This window comes from Phocoena phocoena, chromosome 2 (assembly GCF_963924675.1).
Source record: "Phocoena phocoena chromosome 2, mPhoPho1.1, whole genome shotgun sequence".
Classification (NCBI taxonomy): domain Eukaryota; kingdom Metazoa; phylum Chordata; class Mammalia; order Artiodactyla; family Phocoenidae; genus Phocoena; species Phocoena phocoena.
The window spans coordinates 101,945,705-101,967,882 of record NC_089220.1 but is presented as its reverse complement, the minus strand read 5'-3'; the positions used below and the strand labels follow the sequence as shown (position 1 = coordinate 101,967,882).

The 22,178-nt window shown below is 38.6% G+C and overlaps 1 protein-coding gene across 2 annotated transcripts in view; it reads right to left on the bottom strand.

The window, feature by feature from the left end:
- Positions 1 to 21,144, bottom strand: part of MINDY2 (MINDY lysine 48 deubiquitinase 2) — a 72,442-nt gene extending 51,298 nt beyond the window's left edge. The window contains exons 1-2 of one of the 2 annotated variants that reach the window (XM_065871224.1): positions 20,220 to 21,144; positions 6,836 to 6,893 (exon numbers count right to left, since the gene is read on the bottom strand). In XM_065871224.1, the coding sequence (XP_065727296.1) occupies positions 6,836 to 6,893; positions 20,220 to 21,068 (907 nt within the window). In that variant the 5' untranslated portion in view covers positions 21,069 to 21,144. The remainder of the gene's footprint in view (positions 1 to 6,835; positions 6,894 to 20,219) is intronic. The other variant, XM_065871225.1, reaches the window with a different exon arrangement.
- Positions 21,145 to 22,178: the final 1,034 nt, after the last annotated feature.

The window sequence follows — 22,178 nt, the reverse complement described above, 5'->3', positions numbered from 1 at the left end:
AGATTTATGTTGCAGAGTGGTGGGAAATATGGCTGGATGGGTAAGCTTGATCAGATTATAGAAAATCATAAATAATACATCAGTAAGTTTGGCTGCTTGTGAAAGATCATAAGGGAATCTTTCTGTTTTTAAGTAGACAAGTGAAGGATGAAACTGGTGCTTTAAGAAGATAACACTGATATGTAGGCTAATTTGGAGAGCAGAGGAAACAAAAGAGCTTGCAATAAATCACATTCCGAAGTACCAGTATACAGAGAGAGGAAAGAATTTCAAAGAAAGAATCCATAACGCTTTGCTATTAATGGGATATTTCAGACAAACAGAAATTAAGAAACAAAAACCTGACAGCCACATTAGGCCAAAAAAGGAAGAGAGGGTTTGGCAGTAGGTAGTAGGTAACTTATCCCAGGTGAGCATTTGGAAAAGAGAAGACACAGTCAACTGTGGGCAAAATTAAAATGCTTCAACATTGACCTCCTTTTATAGTATTTATGTTCAAAAGATAAAATAATTACCTTTTAAAAAGTCAGAGAGCACCATCATCCTAACAACCATTTTCCTTACTATAATACGATGCTAGTCTCAGCATCATACAAACTGTCTTGGATGGTTAAAATCATAGTGTGTATTCTAGTTTGTGTTGTGCTTTTTTACCTCATCTTCCTAACCATTTTCTGCCTTCCACCTACACTTCTTCCCCACTTTATTAGACCTCCTAGCACTCATTAGGAGCTTTCATGTTGCTTTCTTGAGGCCAAAGCCCTCCAACAAGCCATGTCCATGTTTGACCCTGTTCTAATACTCCAGTAACAGAAATTTCCAAATTAAAATTCCCTCCTCCTCTAACCTTTGAAAAACCTAGGAAAACCTTTAATGGTATCTTTACAATCTTTCTACTAGTGTTTGCTTATTTAATGAAAAAGTATCTCTGGTTCCCCCAGACAACTGGAGTAATCTCAAGAGAACAAAATCCAAATAGCTTAGAAAATTAAACAATTTGTTTTGGCAGGATTGGCTTTAAATAAAGTTTACTTTTGGTGAGGCAGAGTTTTCAGAATCTCTCTTCTCACATTATTCTTGCTCACTTCTCTCCCACCTCCCATTAGGATCATATTACTTTCATGCTGTCCCTGTAGATGAGTCTCCTCGCCCAGGACTTCCAAACCTCTTTAGCTACCCTAAATCTAAATATTACTTTGTCAATTTTTCTTTTTCCCTATAATTTAAAAAATTCTCTACTCTATGTCCTACTCTCTCAGGGAGTTTTAAAATCTAACAGTTAGATAAATTTAAGATACCAAGATGCACTAATTATTTTCTTTCCAAGAAAAATACCATGTTAACATTTTCTTAGTACATTTATGCAAGCCAAACTGACTGTATTGTTGACATCTCCAAATAACTTGTCCACAGTACACAATCAGTAAATATTTGCTGGATAAGAAAAAGAAAAAAAAAAGGAAGAGACAAGTAGTAGGAATTTAAAATACTCTATCAAAAACACTTGAGTGGTGGAAAGGGAGAAGGGATATACTTTTGAGAATACTAGCCTTTCAGCACTTTAAAAATCATATTAGAAGGTGCCTAGATGGAGAGAACACATAATTTAATCTTTCTGAGCTTTGGTTACCTCATCTGTAAAATGAAGAGATATTATAATTTATGATGCTTTTATTTCCACTCCAATCTTACCCTTTTATACTATTATTACCTCCATTCATATGCCCTCTGCCTCTGCTCATGGGTCTCTGCCATTACAAATGCATTCTTTAGCTATGGGAACTGACAGCAAAAGAGCTCATTTTGTCTCAGAAGGTAGAATAGAAAAAGGCAAGTAGAGTGATGGTAATAACTAGCAGGCAAGAGGTTAGGTAAATGGCATCGGTCTATGATAGCACAGACAGCAGAGCCAGGATGACATAAGAAGCTGTGGAGTGGCAGCACAGTTTAAGGTTAGCACTGTCCAACAGAAATATAATGCAAGCCATAAATGCAAACCCATATGTAACTTTAAATTTTTAGTAGCCACATTAAAAAAAGTAAAAAGAAGTAAAATTAATTTTAATAATATATTTTATTTAGCCCAGTATATTAAACGTCGCCCCTGCTGAAACTTCCCCCCACCCCGTGGAAAAATTGTCTTCTACAAAAGCAGTCCCTGGTGCCAAAAAGTTTGGGGACCGCTGCTCTAACCCATGCATTTCAGCAGGGGCGATGTTACCGCCAAGGGGGCAAAAACTGATTCTTGGAGGGTAGGGACAAAAGTATCTTAGATATTATAATAGTTTGTGGCCTTCAAAGGGCCACAGGACATGAAGAGACATACAGTATATCTGTGGTATTAAAATTTCCCGGAGTGAGTGATTAGGACAAAGATGTCTACAAAGGCTCCTTAGGCGGGCAATACTGAAAAAAAGGTGGAGAAACACTGCTCTATCTAATCTGTGCATGCTGGGAAACTTTAGGGGATGATCCTGGACCCACGTCTCTTCTCTCTTTATACTTTCTCTCTTAATGATCTCATCAATTTCCACAGATTTAAATACCATTTTTATACTAACGACTCCTAAATTCCTATCTTGAATTTCACTGTCCTCTGGAACTCATGGTCTCTCAAATCTTCTAAGTAATGTTTCCTTCATCTTCTGCCTAAATGAAATTTGGCTCTGCCTTGATGACACTGCAGCCCTCTCAAGTGATGTCTTTTCTCTCTCATGCTTCTTTACCGGTGAGCCTGGAGGTGGATCTACTTGCTCCTTAGGGTCATTCTTTCTCTCCCTCCTCCCTAAAACTCCTCAGTTTTAAAACTCATGCTATCATATGATACTACCCATTATCCACCCACCTGGTTATAGTTCTCCACCAACTTTCAGGTCAATCTGCCTCATTCCTAGCTCACTACCTCTCTATGACACAAATCCTGCCATAATTTTTGATAATTTCAATACTCATAGAGATGACCCATCTAATACCCTGGACTTTCTGTTCCTTGCCTCTTTTCCAACAAGAATCTTATATTCCACCTTATCTCAGAAACTCATTCCCTATGATCATATAGGTTTGTTATCACCAGGCTCCAAAAATTCTTCAGCTGTATCAGGGCCTACAATCCACTAAATCCCATCACATTTTTCTTCAACATATTTATATCCTCATTTCCTCTTTATGCAACTTAACTATTATAGCTCATCATTATAACCACTCTCTACACATACCTCCGATTTCCTAGACTCTTTCTTCAACATACTTGGCAAAAACCCAGCTCTGGTTAAATCCTGCTCCTCCACTATTCAGGCCTATACTCATGCAGCTGAGTGTGACTGAAGAAATCATACTGCCAATGTTGGCTGGTCTCACTAACCCCAGTGGTAATGCCCAGGAATAATACTTCATCTCCCCATTCACCTCCAACTTGTCTAGGCAACTATTTTATACCTTCCTTCTCATCTTCAACAACTCCTCCTTCATCTTCACTCTCAGCTGATAACCTGGTTTCCCGTTTCACTGAGAAAATAGAAGCACTCAAAAGACCTTCTATAAGTTACCACACCCACATCTGTCCACCTACCTGCATCTATTTTTAATACATTCTATCTTCCCTCCTATTGCTAAGGATAAAGTTTCTGTACTGCCTAAGACTAATACTTCTATTTGTCTAAAATACTCTTTTCAATTCCTTTCCTTCAATTTTCTCTTTTGAAAAACAGCTTTATAGAAATGTAATTCACATACCATATAATTAACCCATTTAAAGTGTACAATTCAATGTTTTTAAAGTATATTAATAGGATTGTGAAATTATCATCATGATCTAATTTTAGAACATTTTGGTCTCCCCTTAAAGAAACTCTATACCCATTAGCAGTCAATCTCTATTTCCCCCCTATATTCCCAAGTCCTAAGCAACCACTAATCTACTTTCTGTCTCTAAATTTGCCTATTCTGGACATTTGATATAAATGGAATCATATAATAAGTGGTATTTTGTGACTTGGCTTCTTTGACTTAGCATAATGTCTTTAAGGTTTATCCATATTACAGCATGTATCAATACATTCCTTTTTATGGCTGAATAATGTTTCACTATATGGATATAACACAGTTTGTTTATCCACTCATCAGTTTATGGCTATCTGGGTTGTTTCCACTTTTAGGCTATTATTATAATGCTGCTATGAACATTCCTGTACAAGTTTTTATGTGAACATGTATTTTTACTTCTCTTGGGTAAAGTTGTAGGATCATAGGTAATTCTATATTTAACTTTCTACGGAACTGACAAACTGTTTTCCACAGTAGCTTCATTATGTTACATTCCTACTGGCTATGTACAATATATAAGGGCTTCTAATTTTCCCCTGTGCCCACTCCAGTCAGGTTTTTATCCTGCGGACTCGCTGAAGTTACCAATTACCTCCTTATGGCTCAATCAATGGTCAATTTTCAGTTTTCATCCTGCGTGGCCTATTAGCAGCATTTGATTCAACTAATCTCTAACTCTTCATTGAAACTCTTCATTTAGATTCTAGGAAATTAGTCTTTGGTTTTTCTTCTATATAGTTGAGCTTCTACCCATTCTTCCTCTTCCTCAGCTTCTAATCACTGGCATATCCAAGATTCAGTCTACTGATCTCTTCCCTTCTCTATCTACTTTCATATTATTTGTGACTCAGTATAACTGTCATTTATATATGTTATCTGTTCCCAAATGTGTATTTATAGGCTAGATCTGTGCTGTCCAATACAATAACTAGTAGTGACATGTGGCTACATAAATTTAAATTTAATTAATTAATAAAAATTTAATTTAATTTAAAATTAATTTAATATTCAGTTCCTCAGTCACATCAGCTATATTTTAAGATATCAAGAGCCACATGTGCCTAGTGGCTATGAAACTAGACAGCACAGATATAGAACATTTCCATTGACACAGAAAGTTTTACTGTACAGCACTGATTGAGACCTGTCCTCTAGACTCTACATTTATGTATCCCACTGCCTCCCTGATATCTCCACTTGAATGCCAATAAACATCCCAAAACCAAAATCCTGATATTCCTCCCTAAACATGTTCCTTCCATTTTTTCCTGTTTCAGTTGATGTTAACTCTGTCCTTCCAGTTGTTCAAACCAAAAATCATGGGGTAACCCTTGACTTCACTCTCACTCCACATTCAACTGATCGGCAAATTCTGTCAGCTCTATATTCAGAATCTGACCATATTTTATAATCTCCACTTCTACTACCCTGCTTGAAGCCACCACCATCTTTTGCCAGTTTTAACAGCTTGCTAACCAATCTCCCTGCTTCTGCCTTTACACCACTAAGTTCTATTTTCAACATAACAGCCAGAGAATTCTTGTTAAACTCAAAGTCAGATCATTAGTCCTCTGTTCAAAATCCTTTAATGGCTTCCCAATCACCCACAGCAAAAGTCAAAGTTGCTATAATAGCCTAGGATACTGTATGATATGATCCCATTACCTCTAATCTCATCTCCTAATACTTCCCCTTTGCACAGTCCTTGGCAGTCATACTGGCTGTTCATCAAAAGCACTAAGCATATTTCAGCCTTTTACATGAAATATAATTTAGAAATCACAAAGTTTAAGAATCACCAAGCTAGAGTAAAAGAGGTTTAAATAGAAATTCTATTTCCAGACATCTAGATATTGAAAGTAATCTACACTTAACTATGAGGTTCCCTAGCCAGTGAGTGGGATTAAATGACATTAATTACATAAATTAAAAGGTCTTCAAGGGCTTCCCTGGTGGCGCAGTGGTTGAGAGTCCACCTGCCAAGGCAGGGGACACGGGTTCGCGCCCCGGTCCGGGAAGATCCCACATGCCTCGGAGCGGCTAGGCCCATGAGCCATGGCCACTGAGCCTGCGCATCCGGAGCCTGTGCTCCGCAACGGGAGAGGCCACAACAGTGAAAGGCCCGCGTACCGCAAAAAAAAAAAAAAAAAAGAAAGAAAAAGGTCTTCCAAAAGCTCTAATCTCAATTACTTCACTAAACCTACACCTCACAAAAAAAAAATCAGTTAGCTAGTTGGCTGGAATGGCATAAATAAACTAATTAGCTAATAAAATTTTTTAAAATAAAAATTTGATTACTAAACAACTGTAAGAATATAGATTAAGATTTCCGATTTGGTAATAGTATAAATATATAAATTCTTATTTGCTAAATTGTAAAAGACTGCAGGGTGATATACAACAACCTGCTCTGTAAACAAGTTCTACTCAATGCAACTGGTCTGCAAACTGTGTAGTATGGTCTGTTTTGAAATAAGAATCTTGCATAAGAATGCAATTCAATACACTGCTTCCTTCATCAAGAAAAATTGGCTATCAAAAAATTTCAGATGGACTAAAATGTTTTACAGTCTAGTATAAGCCTCTATTTCACTGCAGACCGGTAACTAACATTTTATAGACTGACAGAGGTCTATGAATCATATTTTGGGTAGCACTGCTCTAAATCACCTCCTGGGTTTTAATTCAAGTCTACTCAATATTTTAAAACACTACCTACATTCAATGTTAGAGTTTTTGTGCCATTTCCCACTCTGTAGTTTATTGGAATTAATATGCACCTTGTTGTTTTCTAGATGTCACTAGTCTCTTTATTTATATTAAAGAATTTTAATGCTGGTCAGAAAGAAGGCATCCAATAACAGAAACACACTGATAAAATTTTTTAATTAAGAGATTAAAAATTATAACTTAAAAATAGCCTCAAAAAGGTGAAATTTGGTAATATATTAGCTTTGAAAACTCTGGTTTATTTTGAAAGAGATATAAAAATCATTCACTTTTCAACACTAACCTAAATATTCCATCAGCTGTTCAGCAGTTATGATTTCCATCATCGGTGGAAGTTTCACCTGAAAAACAAAGTATTTTTCTATAAAATCAAATGTTTTAGATAATTTAAAGTGTTTCTTCAGTCAGAAACACAAGTATGTATGTGTATTATATGTATCTACTATAGGTATACAACACTCACATTTAAAAATCTTTGTAACTAATCTTTAATACAATAAAGCCAATCCTATCACCATAAAATTTACAGGGTGATATAAGATCTCAGAGAGTCAATGAGAAATCTATTTTCAAAGCCAAGTGCTATGCCTTTTGTCACCCATCCTGATTGTCATTATGCACCTGCAGCAGTGTCCTGCATGATAGAAAATACAGTTTAAGGGCAGGAAGAGGCACCGAACACGTTTTGACAGGTCACCCATGCAGCAGTTTTACTGAAGACAGGCTTAACACAGGTCAATATTCCATTACTTCAGTCTACCTGGGCCATTTTTTTTTGTTGAGTAGCTAAAATGAATACAGTATAAAGGATGGTCATAAACTGAAGGATTCATATTATATGAGTCAACCTGTAAAATTTAAAAACAGGCAAAATTAAACTTTACTGTTTAGAGCTGTACATGTATAAAGAAAAGAAAATGGATACTATAAAAATTAGGACTGTGGTTAACCCTAGGGATAAGAAAAGGAGTTACAGTCGTAACAGGACATGTAAGAGGCCTCTGGGGTGCTGGCAATGCTCTATATCTTGACTTGCATGGTAGTTCCACTGTTTGCTTTATGATAACTTGTTAAACTGGACATCTCTGTTTTATGTACTCTTCTGTATGCGCTATATGTCACAATAAAAAGGTTAAAAGTAGATATATACGTTATAGTCATATTTAAGTTTCAAAAGTTATGTCAGCTGCAACACAGTCTAAATGAATTTTTCAAATTAATTATCAGATGAATTACACAGATACTACAGCCAATGATTGTAAATATTTTAGCTGACTTATTGAAAAGCATACTCCTTGGTATATTCATGGAAGAAAAATAAGTACTGTAGGATGCAAACTCGAACAAAATAATTAACATAGCAATGACAGAATAGCAGCATAATTAAAAATTCCTCAGGAATTACTATTTCAGGATCATTTAAATCAGCAATTTCTCCAACAACAACTGTTGAAGAAGGTGCTCTGGATCTTTATGTTACCGAATGTAGTAACAGTATGTCACAATTTTTTGTTTTAATCAATGAATAAAGTAAGTGCTAAAAAAGATCCCTGTAAAATAGAACAGTTTTAGACCCTCTGAAAGCATACATGACAGTTGGTACTTATGAGTTAGTCATCCAGTGGCTTTATCACTCAGTGAAAACCAAGAATTGCCATGGAGGTTTTGATCATTACTTGTTTCTAAATTATTCTTATTTTCTAGGACACTTTTTAAAATTGTAATAGACTTTTTTTTTTTTTTTTGGCTGCGCCGCATGGCATGCGGGATCTCAGTTCCCCGACCAGGGATAGAATCCACGCCCCCTGCAGTGGAAGCACAGAGTCTTAACAACTGGACCACCAGGGAAGTCCCAGAAATTGTAATAGACATTTTTTTTGGAGCAGTTTTAGGTTTACAGAAAAATTCAGCAGAAAGTACAGAGAGTTCCCATAAAGAGTATATTTTTCAAATTGAAACTCATTGGCAAATTATAGTCCCCTGCTTGTTTTTCTAAATAAAGTTGTATTGGGTGTCACTCTCATTTGTTTACGTACTGTCTTTGGCTGCTTTTGCACTATAATAACAGGCTGAATCTTTGCAACAGAGACGATATGGCCCACAAAGCCTAAAATATTTACTATCTGGTCCTTTACAGGAAAAGTGTGTTGATCCCTGCTTTAGATGATTTTAACTGCTTTTAGATGATATTTTATCAAGGTGTTTCAATACCACTTTGAAGGTCTGATATTTAAACCAGTAGTTTATATACAGTGTGAATATTTACATTCTGAATAACTGTCAGACCACTCTGAAAGTCCAGTTTTCACCTAACAATGCTTCTTAAATGAGACCTATATATTCTTTTATTCCAGACAAATTCAGTACAGAAATATATTCACCAGAAAATCCCATAAACAAATAGCTTATCCTCTTTTGGTCAATGTAGTAATCCCACTATAAAATTGTCAATAAGAAACCAAGGCACTAACAAGTGTATGTATTTGGGAAATACATTCTACAATCCTAGATTTCTACAAATAGATGATTTCAGGGTTTAGTCTTGAAATTTCCAAATAATAACAACTGCCTATCATGTCTTGCTTCAAACATTTGAAATAGGAAATGACAACCTTTATAGAGATTTTAGAAGTGGGACAACAAATACGCAAATATTTTAACTATTCCCAAGCATACTGAGCAGTATATTCATTTCCCGAATCTTAGCCAACAAAATATTATGGATGTTCACTAAAGCTAGGGACAAAAGAGTATAATAGTGAAGAAATGTCTGCCTCCTTCCCACTAATACTTTGGAGCCATCAACAGATCTTAATTTTTTTTAACCAAAAAATGATCTTCCTGAATGCTTGCTTCTCTTTTTGCTTCCCTCTACCACCATCACCACAAAGGCAAATGCTGAAGATTTTGTTAATGATCGTAAGACTTTCTCTCCTTTGTCTCTTTAGAGTCTATTAAAGAAAAAACAGCTTATGGGAAAGTTAGCTAAGGATACAGAATTTTAAATTGTGGCATTCTGTCTGAATCTCTAAATCTTATGATGAAAAACAGAAAAACAAATGAAGTATGACCTAGGTTCTCAGATGGTCCTCTTTTAGTAATAATCTATAACATATTGTTTACAAGTAAATTAATGTATTCAAGGACATCTGGAAGGTACTCTAAGTAGTTTAAATATTCTTCCTAAAATTTGAGCAAAACCACTCAGTGCATATTCACACACAGTTTCAAATTAATAGAGTCCAAATAAAATGAAGCTTTTATTATCTAGGAAAATAAATTATGTCCTATCCTATAATATTTTATTATTCTAACTAGATTTCTATTAAAATTAATATTTAAATAAAATATTTAATATTAAACACTTAAATTAACAAAAGGAAATAATGCTACTACAACTCCATATATTCAACTATAGGATAAAACATCATTAATTCAGCCCAATTATTCTGTAATTCTTGGTCATTCGAAGAGTGAAGTGTACTTGAGAATAGACTCAAGAGAGACCAAAAATAAAAATAACAAAACCTGCTTAAAGTGTTAATATCCTGAACAGAAATGTAAAACATCTCAAAAGTGATATGCCAAGATTTTGATACCTATAATTTTGATATAGGGGAGAGGGGGGAAAAAATGCAGGGGACCCAGTAATAACAAAGAAATAAGGAACAGTCTATATAGCTAATGGTAAGTATGAAAATGACCAGCCAAAGAACATTGTTAAATGTTTAATTAGAATACCAATTAATAAGTACTCAAGAAATACAGTTTGGGGCTTCCCTGGTGGCGCAGTGGTTAAGAATCTGCCTGCCAATGCAGGGAACACGGGTTCAAGCCCTGGAAGATCCCACATGCTGCAGAGCAACTAAGCCCGTGTGCCACAACTACAGAGCCTGTGCTCTGGAGCCCATGTGTCACAACTACTGAAGCCAGCACACCCTAGAGCCTGTGCTCTGCAACACTCAATCAATGTGATACACAACATTAACAAACTGACAAAAAATCATATGATCATCTCAATAGATGCAAAAAAAGCTTTTGATAAAATTCAATATCGATTTATGATAAAAACTCTCAACAAAGTGGGTATAGAGGAAACACACCTCACCATAATAGAGACCATTTATGACAGGACCACAGCTAACAGATCAGGAACAAGACAAGGATGCTCAACCATTTTTTTTTTTTTTTTTGGCCATCCAGTGTGGCTTGTAGGATCTTAGTTCCCAGACCAGGGATTGAACCTGTGCCCCCTGCAGTGGAAGTGCGGATTCCTAACCCCTGGACCACCAGGAAATTCCCATTACCACTTTTAATCAACATAGTATTGGAAGTCCTAACCACAGCAACCAGACAAGAAAAAGAAATAAAAGGAATCCAAACTGGAAAAGAAGTAAAACTGTCACTGTTTGCAGATGACATGCTATACATAGAAAATCCTAAAGACACCACCAAAAAGCTACCAGAACTCATCAATGAATTTGGTAAAACTGCAAGATACAAAATTAATACACAGACTTCTAAAAACAGCAACACTTTCTTTCAATGAAATCTTATATAAAACGTTATCTGAAATATATGTATATATATGTGTGTGCGTGTTTATTTTTTTTTTGGCTGTGCCGCACAGCATGTGGGATCTTAGTTCCCCAGCCACGGATCAAACCCGTGCCCCCTGCAGTGGAAGCACAGAGTCTTAACCACTGAACCTCCAAGGAAGTCCCATGAAATATATTTTAAATGAAGAACTGACAGAACTTTGTGACCAGTGAAAAGTGAAGGATGATGGGAAAAGAAAAATTGAAGTTGACTCTAAGGCTCAGGGAACTCTAAACTTATGATCCATACATTTAATAAAAATAAGACATTTGGTAAGGGAAGGTAATTTTGTAGAAGAAAATGATGTCTGCTTCATAACTGTGAAATTTAGTTTGACATTCAAACAGAAAGTTGAGTTGGAACTCAGGAGACAAAAATTTTTTTTTTTAATATTTATTTAGTTAGTTGCACCAGGTGGGCTCCTTAGTTGCGGCTCGCAGGCTCCTTAGTTGCAGCATGCAGGCTTCTTAGTTGTGGCATGCATGTGGGATCTAGTTCCCTGACCAGAGATCGAACCTGGGCTTCCTGCATTGGGAGCATGGAGTCTTAACCACTGTGCCACGCAGGGAAGTCCCAGGAGACAAATATTTTTAATTTGTCCGTGAATTATTTGATTCCTGTGCTGTAGTCTGTTTTTGCATTACTTACGGTAAAAAGGATCACTAAATAATACAATTTCTTGGGAATTCCCTGGTGGTCCAATGGTTAGGGCTCTGCACTTCCACTGCAGGGGATGTGGGCTCAATCCCTGGTTGGGGAACTAAGATCCTGCAAGCAGCACAGCACGTCCAAAAAAAAAAAAGATTTCTTCTCAGTTCACGTCTCACTGATTTTGAATATGTGGCAAATCATATAGTATTCGTAATTTTTTTAAGTTGAAATTGTGAAGAAATTATAATATAAGTATTATTAATGGGAATCAAAGAGACGAAATGCAGCTTTTTTCAAAATAAGGGCTAAAAAACTTAAGGATCCTTTCAACATGCCTTTAATTCTGGCTCCAGCAAATAAACATGTATTATAAGCTATTATACATCATGCTTTATATTCTAATTTCTTAGCAGTAATATTCATTTATTATTAAGAATAATTACTGTACTTAAAAATACTAAAAATCTAACTGACTTTCTACATGCCATCAGTATTTCAAATCAGGAAAATTTAATAAGAGACAACTTTCAACTTCGGCCAATTTGAAACACCTTTACCCTCAATGTTTATCAGAACTTAGACCCCATTCTCAGGGTAATATCGAGGCCTATTTAAAACTATTTAAAACCATCAGAAACTGCAGATATATTCACATGTATTAGATTTTCAAGAATGTCCTATTTTATATGCAATTCAAAGGTTTTAGAACAATGAAGAATGTTTTTCCAGTGAAATTTTCCCAGTAAAAGATGTATAATAAAAGAAGATATCTTGGTGCTTCCCTGGTGGTGCAGTGGTTAAGAATCCGCCTGCCAATGCAGGGGACATGGGTTCCAGCCCTGGTCTGGGAAGATCTCACATGCTGTGGAGCAACTAAACCCATGCGCCACAACTAAGCTTGCGCTCTAGAGCCAGCGAGTCACAACTACTGAAGCCAGTGTGCCTAGAGCCCATGCTCCGCAACAAGAGAAGCCACCACAATAAGAAGCCCAGGCACCACAACGAGGAGTAGCCCCCGCTCACCGCAACTAGAGAAAGCCCGGGTGCAGCAACAAAGACCCAAGGCAGCCAAAAATAAATAAATAAATAAGTTTATAAAAATAAATAAATACAACTTTTTTTAAAAAAGGCATCTTTAGTTCAAATTTCACTGGACTTATATTTAAGCAGCTCAGCAAGCTTACCATGCTGAAAATATACCTAAAGAAAAAGTGACAGTGAAACATTTGTATTAATTGCTTGTAAGACAGATGAGAATAAGATAAGAGAACAGTTAAAAGGCTACTAAAGTAGTCCAGGAGAGAGATGAAAGTGGCCTGAACTAGGGTAGTGGCAGGAGAGAGAAAACTTAACTACTGAAAATATCAAAGAAAATGCTTAATAAACTTTGATGGTAAAGGCAAGCTCGTTCACCACAGAACTCAAGAAAGCCTCTGAAATTGGAAGTGTCAGATAATTGAGAGGACATGGGATAAAACACAGGAGGCTAAAAAGAGAAGGAATCTGTACAAAGAACAGATCCCCAGGATTTGTTCTAAGGAATCGTGAAGTCTATTTCTGCTTCTCTGACTTTATCACTAGCTCTTCTTCCACCCTGGTTTGTCCCAGGCCTATTGTCCACCAGGCTTACTGTTACCTTGAATTTCAACTTTCCAACCAAATATCTGAAGTAAGAGCTCAGGTTCTGAAATGGGTATAAACTTACCTTGGGTAAGTTATTTACACTTTATGCACCTCAATTTTCTATGTATGTAAAATAAGAACAATATCTACACAAGGATTTCATGATGTGGTTGAGAAAATTAAAAGAGAAATTGCATAGGGGCTTCCTTGGTGGCGCAGTGGTTGAGAGTCCGCCTGCCGATGCAGGGGACACAGGTTCGTGCCCTGGTCTGGGAGGATCCCACATGCCGCGGAGCGGCTAGGCCCGTGAGCCATGGCCGCTGAGCCTGCGAGTCCAGAGCCTGTGCTCCGCAATGGGAAAGGCCACAATGGTGAGAGGCCCGCGTACCACAAAAAAAAAGAGAAATTGCATATAATACATGTAGAATACTTAGCATAGTATCTGGACATAAAAATAATTGAGTACTTACTGTTATTATTCAAAGCCCTAGGATTACTGATACCACCTGTGCTCAAATGTCCTTCACCTGGGACTTAACAGCGACAAGGATGGAAGGAGAATGGGAAGGTTTTCCACTGAAGGACTACTCATAGCAAAGGGAGAGGAGGAAATGAGGACATCACTAATAGGACAACCACCACAGGGAGTATTCATAATATCATCTGCCCATATCCACTTTATCTGACAAACCCAGAGATATTACACCAATCCTAATTCTTAGGAGAGACTGGAAATGAAAGCCTCGGAAGTGTTGCTTGCTCCTTTTGTGTAAACAAAACTCTACCACTGTGTGTAGTTTTTAATCTCTTCTTACAGGATCTATATTAAAAAACAAACAGGGTGGGCAGAGGCTAAAATGGAATCTTCAGCTCACCATCTGTTTTTCCATTTTTATAAGTAATACACTTGGAAATCCTCAAAAGAGCTTTGTGCCTACTTTAGGAAAAGGGGAATATGAGAAAATTTGTGCAATTGCAATATTCCTATGAGTCAGGAAGTAAAAAAAGAAGGTAAAACCTAGTCAAAAGTAAGAAGAGGTATCTGTGAAAAGGTATGAGAAAAGAAAAGTCATCAAGGAGGGAGGGAGAATTAGAGCAAAAGCTTTCTGGTAAGAAGCTCACCCTCTGCAGGTGATAATGAGACAGAGGATATGTCCGCTGGAACGTCACTGAATTTTCTGCTAATGGCCTTTTGCTCATTTTGCTCTTGGGTCACTCATCTTTTTCTTTCTAATTTATAAGGGCTCTCTGTAAATTAAGAAATTAGCCTTTAGACACATACAGTAATCTAGCAGATAATTCCCTTAGTTTGTAGTGTGTGTTTTGACTTGACTTAGTTCCTGGTGAAGTTTTTTTGGGGAAGGGGTATCTTTTTGTCCTTTTTCTTTTTTTTAACCTTAAGTTTTTTGTTTTTTACTGAATCAAATGTATCAATTTTTATTTTATATTGATAGTTTCTAGGTTTAATGTCTGGAACAACAAGCCTAAGGTAAACAAACTTGCTTAAGAATCCTGCTGTTCCTCCCTCGATGTGGAGTAGGAGATCGTCTCAGCACCTGCTAAGCAAAGAAAGAAGAGGAAGAATTTCCCACCCAAAGGATTAAGGAGGAGAGGGGATGTGCTTCCAGCATCTTAAATCAGAATAGTGCATTCAGTCTTCCACTAAAATGCTACATAATAATTAGATACATAATGATTAGATATTACAATGCTATATGTCTTCTATTACAATGTACAGTATAAGTTTTATATATGTGTGTATATATATATATTTTTTTGAGTATGTGGGCCTTAGAACCTATATTCTTTCTATAAGAAAACAAAAGTGTGACAAAGCAGGGACTCCCTCTATTATTAAAGTAATACCTTCATAAACATAAAAATATTAAGGCAGAAGCTTTTAAAAATGTTTCATAATGCAAAATTTGAATCATATGGAAAAGCCAAAAAGTAACAGCATAATGAACTTCCAAGTACCCATCACTCTGCTTCAGTATTTATAACATAGGCCAATAACATCAGAAAGTAAATTTTATATTTTATATATCTTCTGACTTGATTTTTATAAACACAACTGATTAATTGGGCCACAGCCCTCAAATAAAAAATGGCATTGTTTTATGAAAGATTAAAGAAAAACTATTAAAAAAACACCAAAAAAAGTCTAAAATAAAGAAGCAAAATGAAAATGTATTCAAAGACTTCAATTTGGGTCAATTTACCTGGTGTTGGCTAAAGAGAATTAGAAATTTGAACTTGAATTAAATTTAATGAACAGATTTCCTTCTTTCTTGATTTGTTGGATTATCACGGCTCCACTATTTTACAGATGAGTGATGACCACCTACTTTCCAACACTTTTCATTAAACCAACACTTTTCATTAAAACTCCAACATTTCCAACTCAGTACTTACCATGTTTGATCATTTTAACTGTCATCTCTCACCCAGAATCATCATGGCACTTACTTCCTTTGAATCACTCAAATCTTCCTAATGTATTCAGTTTATTGATTTTTTTGTTTTTTTAGTTCCTCAACCAGGGACCAAACCCATGCCCCCTGCAGTGGAAGCGCAGAGCCTTATCCACTGGACTGCTAGGAAATTCCTTACTGATTTTTCTCATTACTTCATTCTCCCCCAAAAAAGATGATCAACTGTTTTACTTTCAATTCTTAATTCCATTGACTCTCCATGAATCAACCCTTGAAAAGCCCAATACATGATAATCCTAACCAGCCATTCTTCCTGCTCCTATTTCCAGGGATGAGAACTATTTTGGGGGGTGGGGAGCAAAATTTACATACTAGAAGTTTTAAAAGAATACCCCAATTTATCCATGGCCACTGACTACTTTCTGCTTATGCCTCAAATTCCTAGGCATAATCTTCAATGAGATGAGAACTTCTTTAAAGCACAACATAATTTTCTCACAAAATTCACCCTTTGATGCTTTACAACTTCTCTCCTTAATTACTGGCAAGTTCAATAGCTATTACTGATGAGATCATCTATTATTCTGCCAAAATGGAGAATGAGGCCTCCATTTTCATGTCTCTCTATCTTAACATGACCTTGTCTTTGTATCTTCCTTCCATTACTTCAGAAAAAAAGATTGTTGTTGTTTTCCTCTGAAGAGAATTTTACCACCTATTCTGAGGATTCCACGTTATCCTGACTTTTTAGCGACCTTGTTCTCATATCTGTCCTTTTTGGCAAAATCTTTCCTACTCCACCAGTTCCTTGATGCTGCTGCATTTGAGAATGATAACTGACCTTTTTTTTTTTTTTAAATTAGAGTCTCTCTCCCACATTACTATCATGACTTTGTCCTATCTCTAGTTCTCATTTACATCTCAAACTGTGCCTATACTGATTTCTTTTACACTCTCTCATCTTTACTGCTTAGCATTCCCTTCTCCCCAGCAACTTTATTCCTCTGTTTTCCTCTTTATTCCTCTGTTTTCTCTATGTCTACTGGAGAACTGGATGGAAGAGGGAGCGAGAAAATAGAGGGAGGATGTTTATAATGGCCATTTGTAGTTCCTCACATATACTGGGATGACAAATAGTTGAGAACTATTCACCACTCTCTTTGGAGAATTCATGTATTCTCACTGATACCATATTTATATCTATGCAATAATTCTCCAGTTCAATTTTTCTCATAATTTTTACATCTTTCCTGAGGCCCATTCTATGTTTCTGGAGGCATAATGAACATTTATATTTTTATGTCCCACTAACAGACAATTCCAACCTGACACAGCCAAACTCTGACATCAACTTTCCCATCTAAAACACATTCTCTACCTTTTGAATGATCCAACCAATCCTTATTACCCAATTAGAAAAAGTGTCACATCCTTCATTTCCTATATCCAGATAGCAATCAATTCATCATTTAGGCTGTGACATTATCCTCATCAGAGAGAAGGGGCAGAGAATTTCCCATCCAAAAGAGCTATCCTCATCAATTCTTCCTGCTACACTCACTACAATCTCACCTCCAGTCTAATCTCAAATGAAAAGACCCCTTTCTTTATGTCATTCCTCTATCCAGTAATTTATAGTAGCTTCCTATTATCAGCTGTATATAAAGTCTAAACATGTCTAATGATGGGTCCTCTGAAATCTGACAACTACCTTCATACCCTATTTACTATTTTTCTCCACTACGGCATTTCTCAAACTTTTTGGTCTCAAGACCCTCTTCAGTCCTAAAAATTATTTAGGATCACAAAGAGCTCTTGTTTAAGTGGATTATATCTATCAAGATTTACCATACTAGAAATAAAAATTGAGAAAAATTTTAAACACAAGAATGCACGAGCACAGATTCTGTTAACTGTCAGAGCAATTATGTCATCACACATCATACAGCCTGAAAAACTCTACTGACACTGAGAGAGTGAGAGCGAAAAAGGCAAAAAACAACTGAGTACTATTATGAACAGTACTGACCTCAGAAGCCCTGGATCACTTTGAGAACACTGCTCTATCCAACCTTGCTACTCTTAATCGATCTCCCCATCAATCACTGATGATTACTGATGAGTAATTTTTGTGTGCATCAATAGCCTTGAGGCAGAAAAAAGCCTAAGAACCAAAGATTTATAAAACAATCTCGAAGTACCTTAGCATGCCTGCTCATTCAGAGTCTAACCCACCTATCAATTTTATTTCCTGCTACTGCCATTTCCTTCTCCTCCTCCACTGCACTCCAAGCAAGGTTGGAGTCTCCAAATAGAACAAACCTTTTTCTGCTTTTGCATCTTTGAACACACTATTCCCTCTGCCTCGAAGGAACTTCTCTTACTCATCCATCAGACCCAGTACACAGGTTACCTCTTCTGTGAAGCTTTCCCTTGACATGTTCCATTCCCAATTACACTTTTCTCTGTAATTCCATAGCATATTTAGAACTTCTACATTGCAATGTGGTTACTGTTTATATGTCTGTCTCCCCATTACTAATGAGCTACATGAGGGCACACGTGCATCTTACTCATCTTTGTATTTCTAGTACCTCACATATAGTGGGAACGCAAATGTATGCTGTCTTTCAAAGTCCAATTCAATGCTCATCTATCCCCAAATATTTGAGACCATGGTACTTGCTCTTTCCTCTGAACTTCTGCAGTACTATGTAGAAACTAGGAAGTGAGAAAAGCCTAAAGGAAACTGTTACTCCTTCTGACAGAAAGACTGGGGACTTTGGCTCATAGGATGAAATTTAACTCCCTAGTCTGACATTCAAGGGCTTTCATCAAGGGGCTCTTCACCTTTTCAATCTTATTTTCTATTATCCTGCAATATGAACTTACCACTCCTGTCATCCAAAACATACATACACACACACACACACACACACACACACACACACACACACACACATTATCCATTTTATTTTCATCCCTTTTATTTATACCCTTCCCTCTCCCAGGAATTCCATTTTCCTGTTATTTTAAATCCTACTTTTCCTTAAAAGCTTCCTGCAAGATCTAAAAATTCCATGAAGCTCTCTGGGACTATGCCAGACCAAAGGAAAACTTCCCCTTTTAGGATGTCTAATGCATTTCAATCTGCTTCCTATAACCTAGCATTTATAGTGTATTGTCTTCCATTGTTCTTTAGTAATTTCAAGTAAGTCGATGCTGCAACTCCAAATAGCTCAACAGCTCTTCAAGAGCAGGCAGTTTTCACTCAACACATTTGAGTGCCATTATGTACTAGATACTGGTAAGATATAATCTTATTTCTTTTGCATTAGCCCTTGCTAGAAAGGAAGATGAAGGGACTTAATAAACACTATTTCCTTTACTTGATTTTCTTCCTAACGAGTCACAATAATCCAGATTATTTTTTTCTAGGGAACATTTTATCTATAGATACAATTCTCAATTTAGAAGTAAAATATGTACTCTAAGATGCATCCTCTCAGCACTCTAAAACTGCAAGTTTAAATAAGACACTTCATTTACAGGTCCTCAATATATTGAGTCCTCAATATACTTCCTTTTGAAGGGCCCTTCCCTCTTTTGCTCCTTTAACTTGAATATATCTTTTCTTATTTTAGTTGTTAATTTTAGCTCCCTTAACACATTCTGATGTGTGGTTACTGGTAATGCCAGACTCTTTAAGTAGAGTCAAAGAAATGAGGCAAGTAAATATCATGCATAAAATAAAAAAAATATCTTTGAAAACCAAGAAGTTATGGTAATTAGGTCTCAGGCCACTGCTTTTCCTTAAATGGAATTTGTCTAAGGGGCCACATCTTCCCCAGCACCATGTCCTTAAGTATCCACACCCAAATGGAGCAAGCAGGAGTTGGAAAATAGACTAAACGTAACCATCAAACTTGCTCCCTGATATCACGGATTGATGGTAACTTCTGAAGATGACCTTCCCCATTTCTTCACTCTTTTGCATATGTGATAAAGTCAGTAAGAAGGAATAACACAGAAAAATATAGGTTAAAAAAATAAATCAAAGGGTTTAGGATGCTCCTAGTCCCAGCTGTTTCCAAGTATATCAGCCATAGCTGAATGCTGAACGTTCATCACTAAACACTGCAAGAGACCTGAGGTTGCCGGCAATTCTTTCTGACATACATATGAGAACACTTTTCCAACAAGAGAGTCTCAGAACGAGTTTCATGTAAGAAGAAAAAGGGACGGATTGATGAATGAGGGAAAAAAAAGGAAGAAGCCATCAGCTGACAGGCAGCAGCTCCCTCGCCCCGTGTTCCCCCTCCCCGAAAGCTGTAGGAAATAGAAAGCTGCGGAGTGTACCTTCCAGGCCAGAAGCAAAACATTGAGGATGGCCAGTAAAGGGCAGGGGCCATTCTCATTCTGCGTGATGATGGGTGTGTTCTCTTCCTTCCACTGGATCCACTTGATATGATAAACAGATTGTCCCGGGAAGCGTTCCTTGGAGGCCGCCAGCACCTGGGCTGCCTCCCCCTCCTCCTGCTCCTCCTCTCGGCACAGAGGCACAGCCCGGGGCAACACCGCCGCTCCCTCCTCCTCCTCCTCGGGGACCCTGTTCTCAGCTCCTTCCTCACTATTGAACTCGGAGCTACTTGGGAAAGAATGCAGGTTAGAGAACGACTCCAGGGAGTCCAGGCTCGGCGATTCCCCGGGAGGGCTCGGGTCGCTGCAACTGCTGCTGAGGCCGCCGCCGCTGCTGGGCTCCTCGGAGCCCGCGGCCGCCGACTCTGCCCGGCAGGTGCCGGCGGGATCCGCGAGGGCGCCCGCCTCTCCGGCCGGAACCAACTCATGGTCGGCTCCGGCCTCAGCTGCCTCCGGGGAGGCGGTCACCTTGTGCTGCCCTGTCAGAGGCGCCTTCTGGGCAGCAGGACTCTCCAAATCGCTCCCCTTCAAGTCCAAGTCCGGGAGGGAGCTGCAGGGTACGAGAACCCGAGGCGAGCCGGCGGGAGAAGCCGAGTCCGAGAGGCTCCTCCCGGCGGCTGCCGCCCCTTGCCCCTTCCCGCCGCTGCTCTCCGCCGCCCATACTCCAGGACCATCCCCAGCGGCGAGCCTGGTCTCCTGTCGCCCTTCCTGCGGAGAACCTGTCCCTGGCGCCGGCCCGGCGGCCACTCCGTGTTCTAGCGGCTGCAGGCTCTCAGGGCCGCTCTCCATACCCAGCCGCCCGCCCCTCGCTCTAAAGAGACCGCGGCGGGTTCTCCTCAGACAGCGCCTCAGACGCCATGACAGCGGCGCTGGCAGCTACAGCGCCCTTGCGCGGCCTGGGCCAGGCACGTCACTGAGGAGGGCACCGGGAGCGCGCGCGCGCGCCGCCGCGCCGTCCGTGGGCCCGGGGCATTCCTGCGCGCCGCTGAGGAAGGGCGAAACTCGCAGCGGCCGCCTACGCGGCCCCGCCCCTCCCGCGCGCCCGCGCGCTCTTGCGCGGGGCGTGGAGAGCGAGGCTAGGAGGGTGTGGCCAGGAGGAAAACATCCTCTCATTTTGTGGCCGGAAGTTGGACTTCGGAGCAGCTCGACCGTGCGCGGCTGCTTTAAAGGCCAGCTGGGAGGCGGTCAGCTAGATGTGACCGTTCAGAACTGGGTCGTGTGTGGTTCAACCTTGGACTGAGGGATGGGTAGGTGGCAATGGTTGTAGTATTTGGAAAAGAGCTCATCCCTGAAGAGCTCCGGAGATTTGTTTCCCCAGCTTGTAATATGGAAAATGGAAGGAATTTCTTACGAGATATAGATTTTAAAGACTGAGATCCACTCGAGGTGTTTGGATTACTGCACTGCACAATTTCCAGTCTCCCTCGGTTTTGGCTGAGAAACACCGTGCTCCTCACCAGCTACTGGTGAAAACGTTCGCCCTACATGAGGCATCAGTGCGGTTGTGGATATTGGCCTGCGCGGCAAAAAAAAGTGGGTAATTTGGGCCAATCATAATAAATTAGCTTGTGCTTGCATTGCCAAGTCTTTGCTGTTTTGTTGACTTGGCCTCATTTTGCATGGAGTGGGAAGTGCCTGTTCCTGAAAAAGTGACTTTTCTATTGAGAATCTACTCCTCTTAAGGCCATTCAGTTTTAAGAGAGGGCAGACAGAGTAGGCTGGAAGTTTTGTTGGTGACAAATAAAAGGGGATTTGGGTGCTAGTCTAACCCACTGCGATCTGTTCCCGACAAGGACTTTTTTTTTTTTTTTTTTTTTGTCTTTCCATATTTTCTAGGTTCTGGGGATCCAAAACTTGACAAGATGGGTCTTCTTTCTTAGTCAGATATATAAATTCCTG